Source organism: Euprymna scolopes, chromosome 45 (genome assembly GCF_053919585.1).
Source record: "Euprymna scolopes isolate OS-2025 chromosome 45, ASM5391958v1, whole genome shotgun sequence".
Taxonomy (NCBI): Eukaryota; Metazoa; Mollusca; class Cephalopoda; order Sepiida; family Sepiolidae; genus Euprymna; species Euprymna scolopes.
The window spans coordinates 53,132,210-53,159,415 of NC_136526.1; the positions used below are offsets into that span (position 1 = coordinate 53,132,210).

A 27,206-nucleotide genomic window follows, 5' to 3' on the forward strand; every position below is an offset into this window, starting at 1 on the left:
CCCCCACTGACAGAGAACAAGAAATTGAAGTGCAGCATCTGAAGAACAAATACTACACTTTGATCTATTAGAGTCCAGGTAATGAACTGTTTATCCTTTATGTTCAACATTCTTCAAAAGAGTTAAAAAATGTTGATTCTGTCTTCTTCATTAGAATGAAGTTGAGCGATTGTGAAACTATTTGATCCACCTTCTCGATTAGTATCCTATTGAACAATAGTTAAGTCTTTTGATCTGACTTTCTTCATAAGAGTCCAATTATCTTATGCTTCCATGACACATTATTTGCTAGAATAAAGAACTGGGTCCCATAAAGTAAAGAATATGATAGTCTTACTTGATTAAAACCTAGTAAATGACCCGTAAACATTTTGGTCTGCTCTTTTTCATATCTTTGTCATTTATATTTTTTAATACAATACATATCTAATTCGACTTTCTTAACTTGTATCCAGTTAAATAATTATAAATGCTTTTGAGCCTTCATTCTTAATTAGAATTTAAGATTTATTATCTGTTAATTGATCTCGCATTTTTATTTGAAGCCAGTAAAATAATTGTGAAATCTTTTGAGCTAACCTTCTTCATTAAAGTCTAATTAAATATTTGTCATCTCTTTTGAGCTAACCTTCTTCATTACAGTCTATTTAAAGACTTACCCTCTCTTTTGAGCTAAGCTTATTCATTAAAGTCTAGTTAAATATTTGTCATTTCTTTTTAGCTAACCTCCTTCATTAAAGTCTATTTAAAGACTTGTCCTCTCTTTTGAGCTAACCTTCTTCATTAAAGTCTAGTTAAATATTTGTCATCTCTTTTGAGCTAACCTTCTTCATTAAAGTCTATTTAAAGACTCGTCATCTTTGAGCTAACCTTCTTCTTTAAAGTCTATTTAAAGACTTGCCCTTTCTTTTGAGCTAACCTTCTTCATTAAAGTCTAGTTAAATATTTGTCATTTCTTTTGAGCTAACCTCACTTAAAGAATTATCAACCCTTCTGATCTCTCATTCTCAGGCTAAAGAATTGTTTACCTTATTCATCCCATATTCTTTAGTAGAGTCAAATACAAGAATTATTAACAGTATTGATCCCACGTTTTTCATTAGTTTCTTTAAAGCCTTTGTATACAACTACTTTAATTAGAGTCTGTTTATCTTATGATCCAGCATTCTTCATTAGAGTCCATTTACAAGCTGTTTGCTGTATTATGTGGCCTGTAATAGTAAACGGTTAGAAATAACATGGAGAGAAGAGACACACACGCGTGAACATAACAGAATATTTATTAACACTAAAGAAGGAGTATTAGTTTTTGCTACTACGATATACCACGTGATTGTGTGGTGGGAGGTTGCAGCCAAGGGTGATGGTGGGAGTAATCCCAGTCAAGGGGAGATAACTCGTGTTACTTGATGTATATAACACTGTTAACACTTTTGATGCCAAATTCATTATACACCTGTTACAGAATTCTTCAACCTTTTGATCCGACTTTCTTCGTTGAAATCACGTTAAAGAATTATCAACCTTTCTCCAAAATCAATTAAAACATTTTCAACTCTAATGCATACTTTCATAACGGTCCAGTTTACGAACAGTTAACACATTAGATCCAAAATCCTTTATTCCAGTAACTAAGTAAAGAATGATTTAGCCGCTTGATGCCAATTTCATCGTTAGAGTTCTACTATAGAATTGTAACTACTTTTGATCCCACATATTTTTAGTCCACTTGAAAAATTCTTGGCCTTTTTATGCCACTCTGATAACTCAGCTAAATACATCTAAACCTATTTGATCCGATCTGCTTTATTATATCGAAATAAAAAAAATGTTAGACCTTTACATTCCACTTCCTTTATTTGAGTTGATTAAATGGAATATAATTTCTCTTTGACCAATTTTCTTCATTAAAGTTTTTTTTTATTTACTCACGTTCACCCCTAACAAGGCACCGCCATTTGGACGTATGTTAACTATTTGGGATCATGCATAGGAAAGATTAACAAGATGTTGGTTTACATTACATTTAAACTTTTGCCTATCAGTATAGTCAGGGAAGCAGGTAGCAGAAAGGGAATTCCAAAGTCTAGCTGTTCGAGGGAAGAAACTATTAGAGTAGAAAGTTTTCTGTCATTTAGGGACCTCAACAATGAAGGGGTGTGATTTTGTTGCTAAGCGGGTTTGTCTGGAATCTGTTATATCTAAAACATTCATTCTTTCAACAGTAAATAAACGACACGATTATCTTATCCATCAATTGAGTCTTCGTTTCCTTCAATTCCATTTGTTTCATTATTTTCTTTTGTAACGAGATTAGAATGTATATATATTCTAGTCCTCATGAGGGATGTAGTGGAAAATGGGAAATGGCCGTCCAGCATGTAGAAAGAGAAAGAGAGAGAGTGAGAATGTCAACCCAGTTCATGGAGACAGAAAGCGTATAAAGTGTATGTACTATCTGTTGGCTTTTGTCCCACATAGTAGTAAATGGTGTGAGGCACGCGCATGCGCGCACCTGCCGAAAAGGCACGCTGTCGACCGCCCAGCTAGGAAGCTGGTTTGAAAAAGGGCTGGAAACAGCTTTCTCTTGCTTTTATACTTGTTTCCGGTGGTCTTTTGCGCATGTGGGGATTTCCTTTGAAAGGGGAAGTGACGTCGTCCATGTGTGCGTTCGTGTGCATACATATATATACACGTGAATGTGAGTGTATGTACACGAACGTGAATATATGTGCGTGTGTGGACGTGGGCGCGTATGTTTGTGTGCGCATATGTATATGACAAGTAATATAGCTTGAGATGTGAACGCATGTTTTTGTGTGAGACTAGAAAAGGCTTGCATAAACCTCTTTATAGATTTGCTCGTCCTACTTGATCTACAATCCACACAGTTTGGCAGGCGTCAATGGAACTGGTGGATGGATGCTTGGAATGGTTGGTAGGTGACCATCGGCTGATTTTGGGTCTTGTGCTTGCATAGCGTTGTGAAGGTAAGGAACTCGGTGCATTGCAACAAGTTTTCAGTTGGTGTTGGCACTTTCATATTGTCTGCTTTGCCCTTTGTTGGTCTTAATGACTTCTGGTGTCTTCGATGGATTACGCCGCTGACAAGTTTAACCTTGGCTCATCAGCAATCTGCACAATCTTTCCAGGTTCTGACCAATATGTAACTTTATTAGTTCATGTCTCAAAGACTTTTGCGAAGAGATTGAAGAAACTGATAGGGCAATAAATGAGCAGATAATTCCTTTCACCAGAATTCTTGTACACTGGTACCACAGAGGCTATCTCCCAGCTATTTGGGAAGCAAGATTTAGCGAGGCATTTGTTGTAGAATTTGGAAAGTACGAGGGTTAGCTCAGCTGAGCATTTCTTAATCAGTATAGTAGGCATGCCTTAAAGAATTGTTAAGCATTTGATCCCACTTTTTTTTTTATTAGAGTCCAGTTAAAAAAAAAAACTATCAATCATTTTGGTTCAACGTTATTCATTGAAGTCAATTATGGTCCAATTCATTGGAGTCAATTATGGTCCAATTCATTGAAGTCAATTATGGTCCAATTCATTGAAGTCAATTATGGTTCAATTCATTGGAGTCAATTATGGTCCAATTCATTAAAGTCAATTATGGTCCAATTCATTGAAGTCAATTATGGTTCAATTCATTGAAGTCAATTATGGTCCAATTCATTGAAGTCAATTATGGTTCAATTCATTGGAGTCAATTATGGTCCAATTCATTGGAGTCAATTATGGTCCAATTCATTGAAGTCAATTATGGTCAAATTCATTGAAGTCAATTATGGTTCAATTCATTGGAGTCAATTATGGTCCAATTCATTGAAGTCAATTATGGTTCAATTCATTGAAGTCAATTATGGTTCAATTCATTGAAGTCAATTATGGTTCAATTCATTGAAGTCAATTATGGTCCAATTCATTGAAGTCAATTATGGTCCAATTCATTGAAGTCAATTATGGTTCAATTCATTGAAGTCAATTATGGTTCAATTCATTGAAGTCAATTATGGTTCAATTCATTGAAGTCAATTATGGTCCAATTCATTGAAGTCAATTATGGTCCAATTCATTGAAGTCAATTATGGTTCAATTTATTGAAGTCAATTATGGTTCAATTCATTGAAGTCAATTATGGTTCAATTCATTGGAGTAAAGTTAAAGCATTATTCACCATTTTGGTCTCACATTCTTCATTATTCTTTAGTTCAAAGAATTGTTAACTGTTTTGATCTCACACAGTGTCCGGTTAAAGAATACTTAAACTTTTTATCTTGCTTATTCTAGAGAAACCAGTTGAAGAATTGTTCCTATTTACAATGCCTCCCCATGGGGCAGCGTTAGACACCAGGGTCGTTTTCTAACGTGGAGAAAAGGAACAAAAAACATAAATTCTCAGTCGTGAAGGATTTCTCCCCCACTGACAGAGAACAAGAAATTGAAGTGCAGCATCTGAAGAACAAATACTACACTTTGATCTATTAGAGTCCAGGTAATGAACTGTTTATCCTTTATGTTCAACATTCTTCAAAAGAGTTAAAAAATGTTGATTCTGTTTTCTTCATTAGAATGAAGTTGAGCGATTGTGAAACTATTTGATCCACCTTCTCGATTAGTATCCTATTGAACAATAGTTAAGTCTTTTGATCTGACTTTCTTCATAAGAGTCCAATTATCTTATGCTTCCATGACACATTATTTGCTAGAATAAAGAACTGGGTCCCATAAAGTAAAGAATATGATAGTCTTACTTGATTAAAACCTAGTAAATGACCCATAAACATTTTGGTCTGCTCTTTTTCATATCTTTGTCATTTATATTTTTTAATACAATACATATCTAATTCGACTTTCTTAACTTGTATCCAGTTAAATAATTATAAATGCTTTTGGGCCTTCATTCTTAATTAGAATTTAAGATTTATTCATTAAAGTCTATTTAAAGACTCGTCATCTTTGAGCTAACCTTCTTCTTTAAAGTCTATTTAAAGACTTGCCCTTTCTTTTGAGCTAACCTTCTTCATTAAAGTCTAGTTAAATATTTGTCATTTCTTTTGAGCTAACCTCACTTAAAGAATTATCAACCCTTCTGATCTCTCATTCTCAGGCTAAAGAATTGTTTACCTTATTCATCCCATATTCTTTAGTAGAGTCAAATACAAGAATTATTAACAGTATTGATCCCACGTTTTTCATTAGTTTCTTTAAAGCCTTTGTATACCACTACTTTAATTAGAGTCTGTTTATCTTATGATCCAGCATTCTTCATTAGAGTCCATTTACAAGCTGTTTGCTGTATTATGTGGCCTGTAATAGTAAATGGTTAGAAATAACATGGAGAGAAGAGACACACACGCGTGAACGTAACAGAATCTTTATTAACACTAAAGAAGGAGTATTAGTTTTTGCTACTACGATATACCACGTGATTGTGTGGTGGGAGGTTGCAGCCAAGGGTGATGGTGGGAGTAATCCCAGTCAAGGGGAGATAACTCGTGTTACTTGATGTATATAACACTGTTAACACTTTTGATGCCAAATTCATTATACACCTGTTACAGAATTCTTCAACCTTTTGATCCGACTTTCTTCGTTGAAATCACGTTAAAGAATTATCAACCTTTCTCCAAAATCAATTAAAACATTTTCAACTCTAATGCATACTTTCATAACGGTCCAGTTTACGAACAGTTAACACATTAGATCCAAAATCCTTTATTCCAGTAACTAAGTAAAGAATTATTTAGCCGCTTGATGCCAATTTCATCGTTAGAGTTCTACTATAGAATTGTAACTACTTTTGATCCCACATATTTTTAGTCCACTTGAAAAATTCTTGGCCTTTTTATGCCACCTTGATAACTCAGCTAAATACATCTACACCTATTTGATCCGATCTGCTTTATTATATCGAAATAAAAAAAATGTTAGACCTTTACATTCCACTTCCTTTATTTGAGTTGATTGAATGGAATATAATTTCTCTTTGACCAATTTTCTTCATTAAAGTTTTTTTTTATTTACTCACGTTCACCCCTAACAAGGCACCGCCATTTGGACGTATGTTAACTATTTGGGATCATGCATAGGAAAGATTAACAAGATGTTGGTTTACATTACATTTAAACTTTTGCCTATCAGTATAGTCAGGGAAGCAGGTAGCAGAAAGGGAATTCCAAAGTCTAGCTGTTCGAGGGTAAAATCTATTAGAGTAGAAAGTTTTCTGTCATTTAGGGACCTCAACAATGAAGGGGTATGATTTTGTTGCTAAGCGGGTTTGTCTGGAATTTGTACGTGCAGATAGCACAAGTACAACGAGTTCATTAGAGCACAGTCCATTGAAATACTTGTAAAACAGGCACAAAGATGCAATATTAAGGTGATGGGACAGGGGTTGGAGCTTAGTTGACAAAGTGGGATATATTAGATTGAAGACTCTTTTTTGGATCCTATCCAAGAGATAGAGACTAGTTATAGATGCACGACCCCAGAATAGTGGCCTTGTAGAGGTACAGGATACTCTCAGGTGTGAGTAGTCTTCTAGCTCGATAGAGGGAACTAACCTTCTTTGCAGCAGCCTTTGCAATCTCCTCTATGCATTTGTTCCAGTTCACATTGCGTATGTATGTTAAGCCAACAAGTTTGAAGGAAAAATTCCCAGGGGTGTTTTTTTTTTTTTTTGTCATGGGTGTCGGTGGTTGGCGAAGCGTTTTGTAATTGTTAAAGAAGAGTATGCTGAAAGAAAAAAGAACTTTTCAACTTCTACTCATACTCTCAAAACTCATACTCTCCATACTCATACTCTCAAAACTCATACTCTCCATACTCATACCGGAAGTGAGTAATTTCTTTGGAGTTTTCTTTCCTTTTTCATTCTTTCTTTGAATAAAACTGCAGATTCACGGCAACTCTTTCCCTGCTTAGTTCTCAGTAAAATCACGTAGACATTTTTTTTTTTTTTACTCATTTTAAGGGGTTACTATTTGTGACCATGTCTATGAAAGATTACCACTATGCTTGTTTAGGTTAAATTTAAACTTCTGCATATCAGTATAGTCAGGGAAGCAGGTAGCAGGAAAGGAATTCCAAAGTCTAGCTGTTCAAAGAAAGAAACTATAAGAGTTTATGTTTATTTTAAAATAATCTTTCTGGCCATAAATGGACCTTAACAGTCAAGGGGTGTGATTTTGTTGCTAAGAAGGTTTGTTGGGAATATGTATGTTGAGATGGCACAAGTACACCGAGTTAATGAGAGCACATTCAATTGAAATATTTCTAAAACAGGTACAGGGATGCAACATTGCAGTGATGGGACAGAGGTTGGAGCTTAGTTGACAAAGTGGACATATTAGATTGAAGACTCTTTTTTGGACCCTATCCAAGAGAGAGAGGTTAGTAGCAGAGGCACTAGCCCAGATGTAACAATAATACTCCATGAAAGGGCGAATGGTGGCCTTGTAGAGGTACAGGATTCTTTCAGGTATGAGTAGTTTTCTAGCTCGATAGAGGGATCCCACCTTCTTTGCAATGTCTTCAATGTTCATATTGCCTGTGAATGTTAAACCGAGGAGTGTGAAGGAAGAATTCTAATCATAATTATCAAAAAATTAAATATAAAACAATTTTTTAGTTAAAAAATATAAACTAATTTTTTTTTATTAAGAAATTAAGGATAAAACAATTTTAATCAAAAAATTAAATATAAAAGAAATTTTTAATTAAATAATTAAATAAAAAACAAATTTTAAATAAAAAACAATTTTTTAATTAAAAAATTAAATAAAAAACAATCTTTTTAATCGAAAAATTTAATATGAAACAATTTTTTAATTAAAAAATTAAATATAAAACAACTTTTTAATTAAAAAATTAAATATGAAACAATTTTTTAATTAAAAAATTAAATATGAAACAATTTTTTAATTAAAAAATTAAATATAAAACAATTTTTTTAATTAAAAAATTAAATATAAAACAATTTTTTTAATTAAAAAATTAAATATGAAACAATTTTTTAATTAAAAAATTAAATATGAAACAACTTTTTAATTAAAAAATTAAATATAAAACAATTTTTTAGTTAAAAAATATAAACTAATTTTTTTTTATTAAAAAATTAAGGATAAAACAATTTTAATCAAAAAATTAAATATAAAAGATTTTTTTGATTAAATAATTAAATAAAAAACAATTTTTTTCATTAAAAAATTAAATAAAAAACAAATTTTAAATAAAAAACAATTTTTTAATTAAAAAATTAAATAAAAAACAATCTTTTTAATCAAAAAATTTAATATGAAACAATTTTTTTATTAAAAAATTAAATATGAAACAATTTTTTTAATTAAAAAATTAAATATAAAACAATTTTTTTAATCAAAAAATTTAATATAAGACAATTTTTTTAATTAAAAAATTAAATATAAAACAATTTTTTTAATAAAAAAATTAAATATAAAACAACTTTTTAATTAAAAAATTAAATATAAAACAATTTTTTTAATTAAAAAATTAAATATAAAACAATTTTTTTAATCAAAAAATTTAATATAAGACAATTTTTTAATTAAAAAATTAAATATAAAACAATTTTTTTAATTAAAAAATTAAATATAAAACAATTTTTTTAATAAAAAAATTAAATATAAAACAATTTTTTTAATCAAAAAATTAAATATAAAACAATTTTTTTAATTAAAAAATTAAATATAAAACAATTTTTTTAATAAAAAAATTAAATATAAAACAACTTTTTAATTAAAAAATTAAATATAAAACAATTTTTTTAATTAAAATATTAAATATAAAACAATTTTTTTAATAAAAAAATTAAATATAAAACAACTTTTTAATTAAAAAATTAAATATAAAACAATTTTTTTAATTAAAATATTAAATATAAAACAATTTTTTTAATCAAAAAATTTAATATAAGACAATTTTTTAATTAAAAAATTAAATATAAACCAATTTTTTTAAGTAAAAAATTAAATATGAAATGTTTTTATTAAAAAGAATATTCGTTTGTTTGAATAATTTGGTGAGGTTTTGTCTAATGAGCTTTTGTCCGATCACTGCTGCATCACCCACTCCCTAAAAAAAAAATGAGATTCTACTTTTTATCAACAGCCTGAAAAATTACAGGCTAGAACGATAAAAGTGTACTACAGCTTTATTTGAAAACTTTTATTGAAAAAATCAATTCAGGTAACTTGATTATGTAATAGAGCTGACATCTATTCAATGTAGCCACCTTCAGCCTCAATCACTTCCTCGATGTGGGTCCAAAACTTGGGGCATGTCTTTTCCACAAGCGATGGCAGGAGCTCCAGCAAATGGTGGCGATTAGGCTGGCTTTGGTTTGTGGGAGGTCATGTTGGTGATGTTCTTAACATATGAACAAACAAAGTAGTTCAGCAGGTTCAGGTTGTTGGTTGTTTGTGATTACGGCATATCAACCCTTTTCAGGTTATTTAATGCCGAATCCAAAGATTTTGAAGAAAATTTTTTTAATAATATTATTTTTAATAGAATATATTTGTTGTTTTCAAGTCGGTTTCTATTTAACCCATAGTTGGGACTCTAACAGGTATTATCACTCTGGGTCAGAGTGGACCTGGGAGCAATGGCAATTAAAGGGTGGCTTCACACTCCTCGAAGCCCTCAATCTGGGGTCTCACCATCGGATATAGTTTAAGGTCATGTTCAGGACCAGCAGGTTCAGGTCAAGAGAGGAGGGGGGGGGGCTAGGGAGAAAACGGTACAAAGCCGTAGCACTCCTTCTGAAGCCAAGACTGGATTTCTTTCGACTTGTGGGCTGGTGCAGAGTCCTACTGTCACACCCAGGGTCTGCCAGCGGCCACCTTATTGCACCAGAGGGTTACCATACTCTTCAGCATATCAAGGTACACTTTGGTGTTGACTTTCAAGCCGACTTTTTGAAACCAAACGATGAAAGGATTTATTTGGACAGCAGAAAGTGTAAAGTTGGACTGTGTCTGGATTGAGAAAGAAGGATTAGAAGGTCTTTTGAGTCTGTCAATCAGGAAGATGTTCTTCATGTAATCCCAGGTTCGCAGCAGTTATATATATTTTGAAATCGTCGATGCTGGAATGTCGAGTAGACAGGGATGAGAAAGAAAGAGAGATTTCTGGCTTCACAGCTTGTTGGGTCCTCTCTGCTGGCTGACTGTATGCGCCTCGCCAGCTGATTGGTCAGTGTGTGGTTGAATCACTCGGCACAAAAATAGATCATTTGTGATTGATACGCAGTTTCGATCCTTGCAAATGCAGAGAAAATATAGGCAGAAACAAAGCGCGTGTAAACACACATAGAAGAAAAGAATGAAAAAATAAAAAATAAACGAAAAATCAGAAAGAAAAAAAAATAATATCAAGATCATGCAAGATTCTTCTGACAAAAATGAAGACCCACATAATTAACAGCAAAATATGCACTTATAATACTCCTAATCATAGTACTTCTTTATCTAGTCTATAGTCTTCCATATCTATATAGTCCTAGGCGGATTCATCAGGAAAATAATTGGCATGCTGTTGGATGAGTATGCACTTGCATACGAATATTAATGTATGTATATATAAGCCTATGTGTGTATATATACGACTATGTACCTGTATATATGTGAGTATATAATATATATGCTTATATATATATTTTTTTTATTCAATTTTCACCCCAAACAAGGCACAGTGCCACTTTGAAGCAGGGGGCTACTATTAGGGAATTAATTAGCGGGGTCATTATGAGGGGAGAAGAGTAGAAAGATGTTTGTTAACATTACACTTGAACTTCTGCATATCATTGCAGTTGGGAAAGCAGAATCCCGGAAGGGAGTTCCAAAGACCCGCAGTTCTGGGGAAGAAACTATTGGAGTAAAAGGCTTTCTTGTACCTAGGGATCTCTACTGTAAAGGGATGGGACTTAGTAGCTTGTCGGGTTTGTCGGGGGTAGTTACGTCGGGGAGGTACAAATGTTTGCAGTTCGTCAGAGCATTCACCATTAAAGTATTTGTAGAACAGGCAGAGGGATGCAACATCTCGTCGATGGGACAGAGGTTGAAGCCTAGATGACAGTTCAGGACCTATCAGGTTGGCGACTCTTTTTTGAACCCTGTCCAGGAGCGAGAGACAAGCAGCAGATGCACCAGCCCAGATGTGACAACAGTACTCCATACATGGGCGAATGGTTGCCTTATAGAGGTATAGGATACTGGCAGGCGTAAGTAGTTTTCTAGCACGGTAGAGGGAGCCAACCTTCCTTGCAGCAGCCTTGGCAATGCTCTCAATGTATCTATTCCAGTTCATATTCCCTGTAAACGTTAGGCCGAGGAGTTTAAAAGAAGTACTTTCAGGCAATGTGTTCTTGGCCATTGCTATTGGTGGTAGAAAAGGTTTTTTGTAGTTATTGAAGGAAACAAGCTTAGTCTTAGCAACATTGAATGTGACCAACCATTTTTGTCCCCATTCCACTATGGATTGGAGGTCGTCCTCTAGTGTTTCTGCCATTTCCTTGGATATGTGTTCATTTGTTTTCCCCTCATATCTGTTATAGAGAGTGGTGTCATCGGCAAATATACCCATCTCCGAAACAATATTATCAGGGAGGTCATTTATGAATATCAGGAATAATAGAGGTCCAAGGATAGACCCCTGAGGTACTCCCGCATTTATGTCATATTGTTTGGATGTATGTCCGTCGAGGACAACTTTGATTTTTCTATTACTTAAGGATTTAATTACATTATGAATTCTTCCAGTGATTCCATATGATCTAATTTTCCTTAGAAGACCATCGTGCCATACCCTGTCAAAAGCCTTAGATATATCAAGGGCCACCGCTCTACCCTCCCCTGTTTTATCCAATGAACGGTATATACGTTCAGAAACTACAGTTAAGATATCTGCTGTTGAACGGGCTTGCCTGAATCCATATTGTTTGTCAGTCAGGAGTTTAGCAGCTGTTAGGTGCTGGACTAGGGCTTGATTAACTAAGGACTCAAATATTTTGGCGAAAAGCGGGAGGAGGCTAATGGGGCGATAATTTAGTGGGTCAGTTCTTTCACCAGAATTCTTGAAGACTGGTACCACAGAGGCGGTTTTCCAGCAGTCGGGAAAACAAGATTCGTTAAGGCATTTATTGTAAAGTTTGGACAGAACTGGAGCAACCTCGGCAGAGCATTTTTTTAATAGCACAGCCGGGATGAGATCTGGTCCACATGCTTTTGAGGTGTCTAGGTTTTTTATAATAGCATGTACCTGAGAAGGGGTGATTTTCAAATCGTCAAGTGTGGCGTCTGTCCGCAGAGGAAAATCAGGGAGTGAGTGGTGTACCGAGTTCAGTGTGGAATTTGAGGCAAACCGACTGGCAAGCAGATTAGCCTTGTCAGTTTATATAGTGTATATATATATATATATATATATATATATATATATATATATATATATATATATATATATATACCACTATAGGTAAACAAAGTAACATTGGTTACAACAATAAAACTACTGTTTCAATCAAATGTGGAAGTTACCCTTGCTACTATACAACTACGATCGCCATATTGCTAGAATGGAAGACAACTGAAACCCAAAGATGATCTTCTACAGGGAACTGAAAAATGGAAACCCCAAGGTGAGATGTCAGAAGCTTCGCTACAAAGATGTACCAAAGCAGCACCTGAAGGTGATGAACATCAATATTGCGAGTTGGGAGGATCAAGCCAAAGAAAGGAGTAGCTGGCGAAACAGTTTCCACAAATGGAAGAAACAAATAGAAAGATTGGAGAAGGCTTAGAGCTGAGACACTATAGAAGGCTTAGAGCTGAGACACTATCGACAACACAACCCTGGCACCAATATATGCAGTGCCTGTGACCGGATGTTTCACACAGAAAGAGGACTATGTTGACACTGAAGGATACAGCATCGAGGCTCTGACTAGTCATCGTCAAGACTGGCAGACTGCATGATGATGATGATGAAGACTGTTTTGATAAAAATATTGCTTTTATCTGGTAACCTATACATACTTATATAGATACATATATTGCAGTTGGATGAGTATGTACCTGCATATAAATATATACATATATATATGATCTATAAATACATGTGTATGTATATATATATGACTATGTACTTTTATATATATAAATATATATATATATATATATATATATATAAGTATATATATGTGTATATATATGTATATACATGTATATATGTATATGAGTATATATGAATATATAGATATATTTACACATATATATGTATGTACTGAGGGATACAGCATTGAGGCACTCTGCATGATGATGATGATGAAGATTGTTTTGATCAAAATATTGCTTTTAGAGGGTAACCTATACATATTTATATAGATACATATATTGCTGTTGGATAAGTATGTACCTGCATATGAATATATATATATATAGTAATTTATAAAATATATATGGCGACTAAGCTACGCTGAATATTCTGCGTTTCATCCAACTATAGGATTCGTCAGGCTTATGCGCGAATTCTGTGGTTGCTTCTTGTTTTTATATATGCTAAGGATTTCTAGTTAGCCAATCAGCTTTCTAGTATCCACCGCGCCCCTTCCTATCAGCCAATGGGCATGCATTTTATCAAACAAAGGATATGTTTTAGAACTAGGTTAGTGGTTTAAGGTAGACGTTCTCCTTTTTCTTTTTTTATATATATAAATATACCTATGTGTACACACATACATGCACATATATATACACATATATATATATATATATATATATATATATATATATACATATATGTGTGATCGTTTATGTATATTCATGTTTATTTAATTTATTTATTTGTTTGTTTTCTATTGTTATCGTTAGTTTTAAAGCTATTTTGTATCGCTATCCTAGAGTAAGTTTTATTTTGTGAACACAGTTGTTTGCTATTTCTCGCCTACAGTTTAATAGATTTTGAGGTTCTTTAAAGTACAGGATAGAAAATTTTTCATGGAGGCATAATTTACATGGGTCGTCTAAATGTCTGCATGTGGTCGCTTGTCTCATTATTTTCCATTCGACTACCGGCGAATGTCCGCTTTCTTTGAGTTCCCAGTATTTATTCGCTAGTGTTGTTTTTATATGGTGTTTTTTTATATATATATTAAATTTATGTGAATAAATGAAGTAGTTATATATATATATATATATATATATATATGACTATGTACTTATATATGTATATCTATATATATAAATAAATATATATATATGTGTGTGTGTGCATATATGTATGTATATACATGTACATACGTATATGAGTATATATGAATATATAGATATATTTACACACATATATATATATGTACAAATATGTATATAGATATTTTATGTTATTATATCCTTAGACTTGCTGCTGGATATGATGTTCAACTTTTACAGATGAACTGGTGGAGATAATTACACAGTCTATTGTGTTGCATTGTTTCACCCCACTGTGTGTATGCATGTGCGTTTTTAAATTTGATTTCTGAGAAAATAAAAAGCCACATATTTCACATGAAAATGGTTTCTCATTTGTGTGCACACGCATGTGAATTTTTAAATACGATTTATAATTAAACGAACATTCACATATATCACATGAGAATGGCTTCTCCCCACTGTGTATACGCATGTGTGCTTTCAGCGTTGATTGCTGAGAAAATGAAGATTTGCAAATTCCACAATTAAACGGTTTCTCTCCAGTATGTATAAGCATGTGTCCTTTTAAAGTTCCTTTGTGAGAAAATGAACATCTGCATATTTCACAGGTATATGGTTTCTCACCTGTGTGTGTACGCATGTGAGCTTTGAAACTTGATCCGTGAGAAAATGAATATCCGCATGTTTCACATGAAAATGGTTTCTGTCCAGTGTGTACACGCACATGTGCTCTCAAATTTCCTTTTAGTGAAAATGAAGATCCACATATGTCACAGTGAAATCCCTTCTCTCCAGTGTGTGTATGCATGTGATATTTCAGATTCGCTTTCTGAGAAAAAGAAGATCCACATATTTCACAGGAATATGGTTTCTCTCCAGTGTGTATACGCACATGCTGTTGCAAAATGGATTTCCGAGTAAATGAATATCCACATATTTCACAGGAAAATGGTTTCTGCCCAGTATGTACACGCATATGGCTTGTCAAATTCGATTGCCCTGAAAATTTAGCCACACATATTTCACAGGAATATGGTTTTTCACCAGTGTGTGTACGCATGTGTACTTTGTAACTTGCTGTGTGAGAAAATGTTGCTCCACATATTTTACATGAGAATGGTTTCTGCCCAGTGTGTACACGCATGTGAATTTTTAAATATGATTTATAATGGAATGAAAATCCACATATGTTGCATGCGAATGATTTCTCCTCACTGTGTATATGCATGTGTGCTTTCAACGTTGATTGCTGAGAAAAAGACGACTTGCATATTTCACAGGAATATGGTTTCTCTCCAGTGTGTATACGGACATGCTGTTTCAAAATAGATTTCCGAGAAAATGAAGATCCACATATTTCACAGGAAAATGGTTTCTTGTTTGAGTGAGTATGCAAATGTTTATTTAGCTCTGCTTTTTGTGAAAATGCAGATCCACAACGTGTACAGGGAAAGGTGTTCGATTCTGTTACACTCTGCATCGGATCTGTAAGGAAGGGAAAATATTCAAACAAATAAAGAACATTCATTATTGTTACACAACTAATTTAATCCTCATTATACAATAAAAAAATCAATACAATAAAAAATCAATACAATAATAAAATCAATACAATAAAAAACCAATGCATTAATAAAAGCCAATACAATAATAAAAATCAACACAATAATAATTCTATACAATAATAAAAATCAATACAATAAAAAATCAATGCAATAATGAAAATACAATAAAAAATCAATATAATAAAAATCTATACGATAATAAAAATCTATACAATAAAAAATACATTCAATAATAAAATGCAATGCAATAAAAATCAATACAAAAATAAAAATGAAAGCAATGCAATAAAAAATTAATACAATAATACAAATCAATCCAATAATAAAAATCAATACAATAAAAAATCACTACAAAAATAAAAACCAATACAATAATTAAAAGCAATGAAATAAAAAATCAATACAATAATAAAAATCAATAAAAATCAATACAATATTAAAAATCAATACAATAATAAAAATCTATACAATATTAAAAATCAATACAATAATAAGAATCAATAATAAAAATCTATACAATAATAAAAATCAGTACAATATTAAAAATTAATACAATAATAAAAATCAATACAATATTAAAAATTAATACAATATCAAAAATCAATACAATAAAAAATCAATACAATAATAAAAATCAATACACTATTAAAATACAATAATAAAAATCAATACAATATTAAAAATCAATACAATGAAAAATCAATACAATAATAAAAATCAATGCAATAAAAAATAAAAAATCAATACAATAATAAAAATCTATACAATATATAAATCAATACAATAAAAAATCAATACAATATTAAAAATCAATACAATAATAGAAATTAATGCAAAAAAAAATAAAAAATCAATAAAATAACCAGAATCAATACAAAATATGAGTTTATTGATAATCAAAATCCATAAGGATGTTTATGCCCAAACTATGACGGGATTGTCAGAAAAAGTTAATATAAAATCAAGACATTTTTTAATTTTATAAACAATTCCAATGAGTATGAAGCACAAATACATTTTCAAGCCAATATCAGACGATCCTAAGCGTATCAAAATGGATTTCGTGGCCAATCATCCAAGAGAAAATTGTACATCGTATTGAGGAAACAAGGCCATACAATAAATACAAGGGGTTTGATTACTGATGATTAAGAAAAATTATATCCATTCAGGTCTTGGGGTTTCATGAGGCTAAACAAAAACAAAATTGTTGTGGTGCTAGTGTTTGAATAATTGACAAGGAAGATGCAGTAAAATTTAAACATGTATTAACAAAAATACATAAAAAAGGTAATCGAGCAATATCTTTGTTCACTGCTCGACTAGTGCTGAACGACCATACTCTCTACCTGTCTGTCTCTGACTCCCTAGATAAGTCAGTTTTTGTTACCTGGAAGTGACGTCATGGACGAAAGTGACCTCATGGAATAGTTCATTATTCCAAGTAGTAGGGGGGGGGTTGTTCCCAACAAAAAATAAAGAGAGAGAAAGAAAAAGAAATAGAACAAATATCTATGAAAGAAATCAAATTCACTAAAAAAAAAAAACACGACCTAATAATCCAAACATAAGTCAGTCATGAGAGTGGATAACCCTAACCCTAACCCTAACCCTCCGTTTGTCAAAATAAAAAAAACTAAAACATAAATTACAGGCCAATATCACACGATCTAAATGCGTATCAATGGATCAGAGTTCATCGCAAAATATGTTTATACAATGATCTCGATTTAGGTCTTAACATTTAAATATGTATTAACAAAAATGCATAAAAGACGTAATTGAGTAATATCTTTGTTCACTGCTGGGCTAGTGGTGAACGATCATACTCTCGATGTGTCCGTCTCATTACCCAAAAGTGACGTCATGGAATAGTTCATTATCCCAAGTAGTAGGTGTGTATCCCCAACAAAAATAAAGAGAGAGAGAAAGAGGAAGAAAAGGAACATACCCAAATATCTATGAAAAAAAAAAAGAAATTCACTAAAGAAAATAACACGACTTAATAATTCAAACACGAGTCAGTCATGAGACTGGATACCTGTCTGTCAATACAAAAAAATTAAAGCATTTACCGGCCAATATCAAAAAGTGTATCAAAATGGAATTGAGTTGCAATAGAAAAATGCGAGCATGAAAAATAAAGGAATAGTTGTTAAGACTGGAAAAGAAAGGGACAAGATATTCTAGTAAAAAATATAATAAATTTATAACTTAAAATATTGCAGCATTAAGAATTGATTATATAATGTTATGAATTGATTTTTTTAAAAATTGTTAATGCTGCAATATTTTAAGTTATAAATCTATTACATTTTTTACTAGAATATCTTGTCCTTTTCTTTTCAATTTTCTATTGTAATACATGATTTTTCCAGGGTTCCAATAAATTCATTTGTTCTTTGGTTAATTTCAGTCTTATTTTTTGCCCCCATAAACATAACATACACATATGTAATAAGAATGTCAGGCACTCATCTGCTTTTAATAAAATCTTCCGAATTACCTCCCTTTAATGCTTTCATTCTCACTTGTTACTTCTTTTTTCGAATCAGTTGCTATGGAAACCAGTCATAAAAAGCGTCGTCACCTCCTTACATATTTTTACGATTTTAAACACAAGTAAATTCATCATAACTTTTGTTTTACTGAACGCAAATTGAAATTTCTTTTTGTCACAATATAGCTGAGAAGGTGATCTACAAACTGTAATAATTGTTTGAAATTTGGTTGAAAAATGAATGAGTTGAAGCTTTAAAGCAGTTGTAAATGACTAAACTGCCACTTAACCATATATTCAAACACAGTAGTGTTTGAATGTTATATATATATATATATATATATATAGAGAGAGAGAGAGAGAGAGAGAGAGAGAGAAAATAAAAAAGGAACAAACCGTATTATGTGTTCACCAACGTTTCGTCTTTATTTCGAGACTTCCTCTGGGTGAATGAGATTAAGAAACCAAAAAATATACCAGTACAAAAATATTTGAAAAAGTTTCACGTGCACAGTGTGACGCAGTTCTATTTAAGAGAAACGGAAAAATTGATGTTGGAAATTCAAAAAGGAAGGGGGGCTGGCGCTGTTAAAGAGAAGGAAATTTTAGTAACGTCATATAGTCGTTAATTTAATTTTAAAACTATGAACGCAAGTTTATATTCTTATTGGGAAAAAGATATATCTGTTGAAATTTAAATATAAGTTTGTAACAGGAATGAAATTAGTGTTTTTTATGTAATTTATTGATTGAGATTATGTGTTAATTATTACAGGGGGTGTTTGAATGGTGTGAGAAAGTTAACCTGTGTCCACAGTTAAATAATGTTCTTTTAATAACAGTTTACTTATTAATGGCGCTATGTTATAGAAACCTCCACGTTGTTTAATAGTGCTTGAAATTGCGATAAGCGCAGATTCAAGGAGTCTCCGGCGCGGTTTATTTGAAATGAATTTAACTACTTTTGCTTGTTTAAAATCAAAGGTGTGGTTATGTTGCAATGAATGAGAGAATAATGCACTTAGAGAATTGCTATTTTTTATATCTTTTAAGATAAGTGCATTATTCTCTCATTCATTGCAACATAACCACACCTTTGATTTTAAACAAGCAAAAGTAGTTAAATTCATTTCAAATAAACCGCGCCGGAGACTCCTTGAATCTGCGCTTATCGCAATTTCAAGCACTATTAAACAACGTGGAGGTTTCTATAACATAGCGCCATTAATAAGTAAACTGTTATTAAAAGAACATTATTTAACTGTGGACACAGGTTAACTTTCTCACACCATTCAAACACCCCCTGTAATAATTAACACATAATCTCAATCAATAAATTACATAAAAAACACTAATTTCATTCCTGTTACAAACTTATATTTAAATTTCAACAGATATATCTTTTTCCCAATAAGAATATAAACTTGCGTTCATAGTTTTAAAATTAAATTAACGACTATATGACGTTACTAAAATTTCCTTCTCTTCAACAGCGCCAGCCCTCCTTCCTTTTTGAATTTCCAACATCAATTTTTCCGTTTCTCTTAAATAGAACTGCGTCACACTGTGCACGTGAAACTTTTTCAAATATTTTTGTACTGGTATATTTTTTGGTTTCTTAATCTCATTCACCCAGAGGAAGTCTCGAAATAAAGACGAAACGTTGGTGAACACATAATACGGTTTGTTCCTTTTTTATTTTCTCTATTTTGTCGGAATACTATTTCCATTATTTTCATCATATATATATATATATATATATATATATATAGTATTCATATATATAATATATATATATATAATTAGTTATTTTTTTGGAAAAAGAAATCCAGCATAGTGCTCAATTATAAGGAAAATCCTAAAATAAGAGTGTATTTATATTTTGTTTACAGAAAGTTTTTAGGTCGGTACCGTCGGTTTCAAATCCGATAATTTGGACCATTTCAGATACCCATATCAAGCTCTCTTCATCCAATACACATCTATTTTATAACCGGAAGTGGAAATATATATATACATCACAAGTTTACGTTTAACTCTCGCTTTGCAAAAAAAGCCAATTGCAAATAAGTTTTATTTAATTTGAAATTTCATAAAAAATATATGTTTGTGAAATCATAAAAATAAAAAAAATTTAATTAAAAAAATAAGTTTTTTATTTGAATTTATATAATAAATATATGTTTGTTAAAGTATAAAAACAAAATTATTGAAATCAAAATAACAAAATTTCAAACATCATAAAAACTTATGCAATACATAAGATTCCAAAAAATATTTGGCTTTGATTCTCCGCCGCTACAAGAATACTTGCAGATGATTATCAGAAAAGACTAATCGCATTATTTTTATTTGTATGATTTTAATTTTTATTGTATACTTTGTCAATGATGTTCTTTTCTTCTAGTTTATTTCAATAAATCGCTTCTTCACTATAGAAATACTAAAGAACACTAAAACTGAAGGAACTAATTTTCTTTGTCACCTCTTCCGGTAGCACTATGCCAGAAATTAGGAGTACATTAGATAACCCTTGAATAAAATGGACAGCAACTGAGGTTGATGATTGAGATTCTTTGAGCATGTGAAGATGATGGACAAAACATAGCCTAGTAGGAGACGTCCTTTAAGTTAACAAATTTACTGAATTTCCATTACTGACAATGACTACATTGTCCAATTGACTACTGTACATTCTTTAACCCTTATCCTCGAGTGGCCCCTGGGCCTTGATAAGTGGTGATGCCTATGTAAAAAAAAATCAATGTGTTGACAAAATTACTAAAAAGATTTTCAAAAAGTTTCCAGACTTTTTTTGTATACGTGCTTTTAGTGATACTACACATACGATTCTAGTTTTCTTTGAAGTAATCTCCTTTGGCTGCAATGCACTTGTACCATTCTAACAACTTCTGGAAGGACCCATGGAACTCCTCTTTTTGTGTGAGCGTGTCAATTACCATCGTCACAGCCTCTTTCGTCTCCTCCATTCTGTCTCATAATGACAGCCTCTAAGGTTTTCCTTTAGCTGCGGGGATAACCAAAAGTTTCTAAGGTTTTCCTTTAGCTTGAAGGATAACCAAAAGTCTAAGGTTTTCCTTTAGCTTCGGGGATAACCAAAAGTCTAAGGTTTTCCTTTAGCTTCGGGGATAACCAAAAGTCTCTAAGGTTTTCCTTAAGCTTGGGGAATAACCAAAAGTCACAGGGAGCAAGATCTGAACAATAAGGAGGGCGAGGAAGTGTCTTGATGTACATCTTGATGAAATAGTCTGTGACAAAGATGAAGCACCCTGGAGACAAATTTCACGCAAATCTTCTGCATCTTCAGTTCCCACACTGACATCAAACTGTGCATTTATTGTCTCGATAGACACACAACAATCCTTATCCATGAAATTCTTTATTTGGCCAATCAACTCTGGTTTTCTGACTTCCTTCCTCCTCCCACACCTCTCATCATATCTTATAAACTCCCTGACAACCTTGAATCTCTTATGCCACTCAAAACTGATTCTCCATTCTTGCAAGATGGTCCAAAAGCAGTCTGAAGCATTCCATACGTTTCTGTGGCATTTTTTTCTAGTTTAAAACAGAATTTTATTGCATATCATTCTTTTAAAGTGTTCTCACATCAAGATTACACGTGAAATTTTTTAATTTACCAACTATGACAATCAGGCTTTAGTAGGATGTATTCCAATTCCTGCTGTAGCTGTTCATTTGAACCTGAAATCATAAAAATTAGTAAGTCATCTCAGAAGAGGTATAATAATAATATACATAATTTTCAAGAATCTACGTCAATTTTAAATGGCTGTACAAAAAAATCTGGAAACTTATTGAAGGCACCTCATAAAATGAAAATCAGCACGTCTTCTGACGTAAACTGCCGGGATATCTTGAGTGCTGATCAAATTGATCAGCCAATGAAAAACAGTGACGGACACGCTTAACCAATTAAATCGAAGCAGACGACTTTTAATAAATTAGAAGAAAAAAATAGTTTTTAATTAAACACAAGTTTAATGTATTTATTTGCTTTCCCACCAAAGCAAATTAGGCACAAGGCCGTTTTTAATGTGGGGTAAAAACCAGCTCCCTTGAAAGTAGGCAAAAAAGAGGAACTCTGGTTACCAAAAAATAATAATTGTCCCAGTATAGAGGGGTTCCCCTCCAATGACTGGTACACACCATCTTAAGTGCAGCATCTGCAGAACAGATGGTATTTATTTGCTCCCCCACTGAGCAAATTAGGCACAAGGCCGTTTTTAATGTGAGGTAAAAACCAGCTCCCCTTAAAGTAGGCAAAAAGGGGGCACTCTGGTTACCAAAAATAATAATTGTCCCAGTATAGAGGGCTTCCCCTCCACTGACTGGTACAAATCATCTCAAGTGCAGCATCTGCAGAACAGATACTACACTTTGATCCCGGCCTGAAGGCCAAGAAGTATTTATTTGCTTCCCCACTGTTGGATTTATTTGCCTCCCCACTGAGCAAATTAGGCACAAGGCCGTTTTTTAATGTGGAGAGAGAGGGAGGAGGGAAAAGGGGAACTGCTCCCGATGGGTGGGAAATGAGAGCTGGATAGTGACAATTGGTTTGAAGTGTTGCCCCTACATTGACCAAGGTCTTATATGTGGGGTTTCACTCACATATAGTCTTTGCTTGCAGTATCTGCCGGAATAGGTACTACACTTTGATCTCGGCCCGAAGGCCAAGAACAACAGAAAAAAGGCAAGTTTACTCAGTCAACAGAAATGAAAGAAAACACAAACATGAATTTATCAACGTTAGATAAACTGTTACAAACGCCAGAGCAAATTCTCGAAAAAAAATACAATTCAAAACTTACAAACAAACAAAAGAATGTCAACGGTTTTCCTAAAATATCTTACAAATTTTCTTGCAAAAATAAACATTAAAAACTTACAAAAATTAATCCAGTGTTTCTATATTATAATAACAAAAAAATGGTGCGCGTTCACTTATTGATCCGCGCTATTTTTTAAATGGTATTTTCCAGTTTAATTAAAGTTTTACGATATCTGTTTTTATTAAATTGTTAAGTGAAAGTAGAGAATAGGTACACAACACACCCCGTCCGCATGTTAAGAATGGCTTTCTAAATAATAACGTTATTACTTAAGCAAGGATCACTAAGTGCATGAGTACTGAAAAAATATTGAATTTCAAATAAAACAAATGGTAACTACGTAATTGCCATGTCGCAGATAGTAACATATGTAAGAATTACAGAAAAACAATAAAATAAAAAATATATTATTCATAAAAAAGGCATGTGTAAATCTAGAGATTTGGTTAAAAATCTACTGACTGAAGAAGTAACAGGGGAGTTATTATATATATATATATATATATATATATATATATATATATATATATATATATATATATACTTGTTTATTGTTATATAAACATGCTCACATCCTGCTGCTACAAATAGCCACTTGTTTCAATCAAACAACAGATATCATCAGGCAGCGACTTGACTATTCAAAAGTTCAATGAATAATCTTTATTCATTGAACTTTTGAACTTTTTATTCATTGAACTTTTGAATAATCAAGTCGCTGCCTGATGATATCTGTTGTTTGATTGAAACAAGTGGCTATTTGTAGCAGCGGAATGTGAGCATGTTTATATAACAATAAACAAGTATTATCAGCTCTTTTTATTGAGCACTATCTAACAACCTCGTTGAATTCATTAGTCCATTACTTTTGAATATAAAAAAACCCGAGTATATATATATATATATATATATATATATATATATATATATATATATATATATATATATATATATAATTCAAACATTTAAAAAAGTTTTTTAAACAATTTGCAAATAAATTGCATGTTTTGTTTATTTTTGTTTTCTGAATAAATTTTGTTTGCTATAAATTGTTTCAATTGAGCCACTTCCCCTTTTGTTTCTCAATTTTCGCATTTTTTTGATAAATTACGGCACTTCTGCACGACAGTGCCATGAGGCAAATGTGTGCATTTTAGTTTCAAGAACAGCCGATATAGGGCGTGTCTATCGAACAGGGGTCGATAAATCATATCACTCGTTGAAAAAAAATATTATTAAAAATTTCTAGAAATTTTTATAAATAAATAAATAAAAACTTCTATATTAAAATTATATTTTGCTCTACTGACAAACCAAAAATTATATTTTGATATGTTTATACAATCTAACTGGGAAAAAAAAGAAAAAGAAAAACTATCATTGTGTAATTCTTAAACCTCTATAAATGTTTCATTTTTTTTAAATTATATTTTTTCTACATTTTGCTAAAATTATATTTTGATATATTTTTACACAATCTTTTTTAAACAATTTTATAAAATCGTACAGAAAAAAACAAAACAAATAATTCTAAAAACAATCTATAAATATTTCATGTTTCGAACCTTTATTTTATTTTCACTTATAAATCACTCATTTAAAAGAAAGAAATATTAAAATTATATTTTTTATACAATAAATGTTTTGCTTTTCCTATATTTTTGTGTTATTTATTTCGTGATTATACATTTTTGCGTTGTTTATATTTGAGGTTCACAGAACGGTAGAGGGCATTTCTCATTCTAAGAACAGGGGTCAGTAACTCGTCTCAGTCGCCTCATGGCACTGTCATGCAGAAGTACCTAAATTACTATTTTCGATATGACAATTAAGTACGTAATATTATTTTGTTGTTGTTGTTGTTGTTGTTGTTCTTTGCCTGAAACATGCTAAAAAAAATGGGTCTGTCGACTTTATTTCAACAAGATCCATTTAATTTGTGAAAATACAAGAAAAAATTATCGGTTTAACAAAATTATTTTTAAAAATTGGCGCTTCTACAGTATTGGGACGAAATTTTGGAAATCATAAAACTGAATTTCACATGAAAACAATGGTATATATGTACTCCCTGTATTTTTAAGATGATTATATCCAAAAAATTACGAAAATCGATAAGGTAGAAAATAATTTATTAAAGAAAATAAAAAAAATAGAATTTGATGAAAACGATCGTAAGACACAGAAGAGTTCAAAAGAGAGGTAATTTTCCGTTTCGATTTAAACAAGATGGCGGCAATTTCACCCATGCTAACACGATTAAAAAATATTTAATAATTCAGTAATATTCAGGTAATTTCAACTGCATAATTTGGAAGCTACCATTTTAAATTATTGGAATTGACAAAAAAAATCAGTTGAAACCATTGTTTTTGTTTTAATCTGAAAACTCCAATTTATCGACTACAAAATCTTGTCTTAATAGCGTACAAGCGAAGAAGCGCCAAAAAAATTATACTTACATTTTCTTATGTATTTTCGTGGTTGAATTGTTTTCACATGAAAATAAATAAGAGATTTTACAATTAAATCTATGTTGAGATTTGCTTAATTATTTGTTTTTTTTTTGGGGGGGCGGGGGTTATCTGTTGGCTTTCGAGCAGATTTCAGATGACTATAAGAAGAACGAGAAAGAAAGAAAGAAAGAAAGAAAGAATCACGGTTAATATTGGAATAAACGTTCACTTCCGCCAGGTTAAATCGAAAAGGGGAGTAATTCATCGAAAAAGTAAAAGATTTGTACACAACTTGATCTTAAGAAAATTGACACATACACATACAAACTAACCCTGTTTGTACAGTTAGCCTTTAAACCTTACGTGATGAAAAGGGGCAACTTTTAAATTATACCGTTGTGACGTCATCTAAATGAACTTTTTTTTCACGTAATGGTATTAGTAACTAACTAACATATATTAATTTCATGGTACTTGTACGGTTTAATCAAGACATTACAAAAGGAAAATATCGAAAAGGTTTAAATTGTACGTATTAATGGATACGTACAATTTAAACTTTTTCGATATTTTCCTTTCAAGTAGTTTTTTTTTTTTTTTACAGCGAAAAAACAATTTGTTATGATACCGAGCAAAAGGTTCGACTTTTATAAAGAAAAGCTAGTATTAAACATGGGGAGGGAATGTCGGCGCTTTAACTGGAGTTATCTCCCCGTGGCGTTTCTAAAATTCAAACCAAAATTTACAAAAAATCCAAGATGGCTGCCTTCAACGCGCTCTCATAAAAACGTGTTTTTACGCTGTAAAAAAAAAAAAAAAAAAAAAAAAAAAAAACTACCCGATCAAATTAAGTGAAATTTTTTTTTCGGAGATCTTCAGTTCAAAATGGATGCATACAAAACAATATAACATGTTTTTTTATATTTTCATTTTTTAATGTCTTGATTAAACTGGATAAGTACCAATTTCATTTCTAAATCGTGTTAAGAAATATTAAACGATAATTTTTTTTTAATTTAATAGGTTTTATTTCTTAATCATGCGGCACTTATGCATGCCAGTTACATGAGGCGAATGTTTGTGTTTTAGTTTCAAGAACAGTCGACAGATGTTGCTTGTCAGGGGTCGATAACTCTTCCTTTTCTAAAAGTTAGTGCAAACTAAAATTATATTTTATACAATCTTTCTGTCCAAAATAAAAAAACAAAAAAATTATTATTAAACCTCTAAAAATGTTTCATGTTTTTTAAAATTATATTTTGCTACATTTTTATAAAACTTTACCGAAAAAAAATCTAAACACAATCTTTAAATGTTTCGTGATTTTATCAAATTTATTATTTTATTTTCAATTATGAATCACTAGGTGTGTCAGAAACTTTGTGAAAAATATTGAATAATTCGACTCCCCTTGTGTTTCCAAGCTTATAATTACTCGAAAAATGTAATTCAAACCCTATTTTTTTTTTCAATTAAAGGAGCAAGGACCAAGGTTTCATTAAAAAAAAAAACAAAAAAAAAACAACGTGATTAAAAAAAAAGGTTTTAAACTTCGGACTTTACAGGTAAATTTCTAAAAAACACTA

The 27,206-nt window shown here is 31.6% G+C and overlaps 1 protein-coding gene across 1 annotated transcript; it reads right to left on the reverse strand.

The window, feature by feature from the left end:
• Positions 1-14,294: 14,294 nt before the first annotated feature.
• On the reverse strand, positions 14,295-25,768 carry LOC145269650 (uncharacterized). Its single transcript, XM_080125365.1, has 2 exons — positions 25,627-25,768; positions 14,295-15,710 (listed from the first exon to the last, which is right to left on the reverse strand). The coding sequence occupies exon 2, from the start codon at positions 15,703-15,705 to the stop codon at positions 14,425-14,427; it is 1,281 nt and encodes a 426-aa protein (XP_079981491.1). The 5' UTR covers positions 15,706-15,710; positions 25,627-25,768; the 3' UTR covers positions 14,295-14,424.
• Between the last annotated feature and the right edge of the window lie 1,438 nt (positions 25,769-27,206).

What these genes read in the sequence shown, in the direction of transcription:
- LOC145269650 (XM_080125365.1), bottom strand. Translation starts at nt 15,705, where the DNA reads ATGCAGAGTGTAACAGAATCGAACACCTTTCCCTGTACACGTTGTGGA.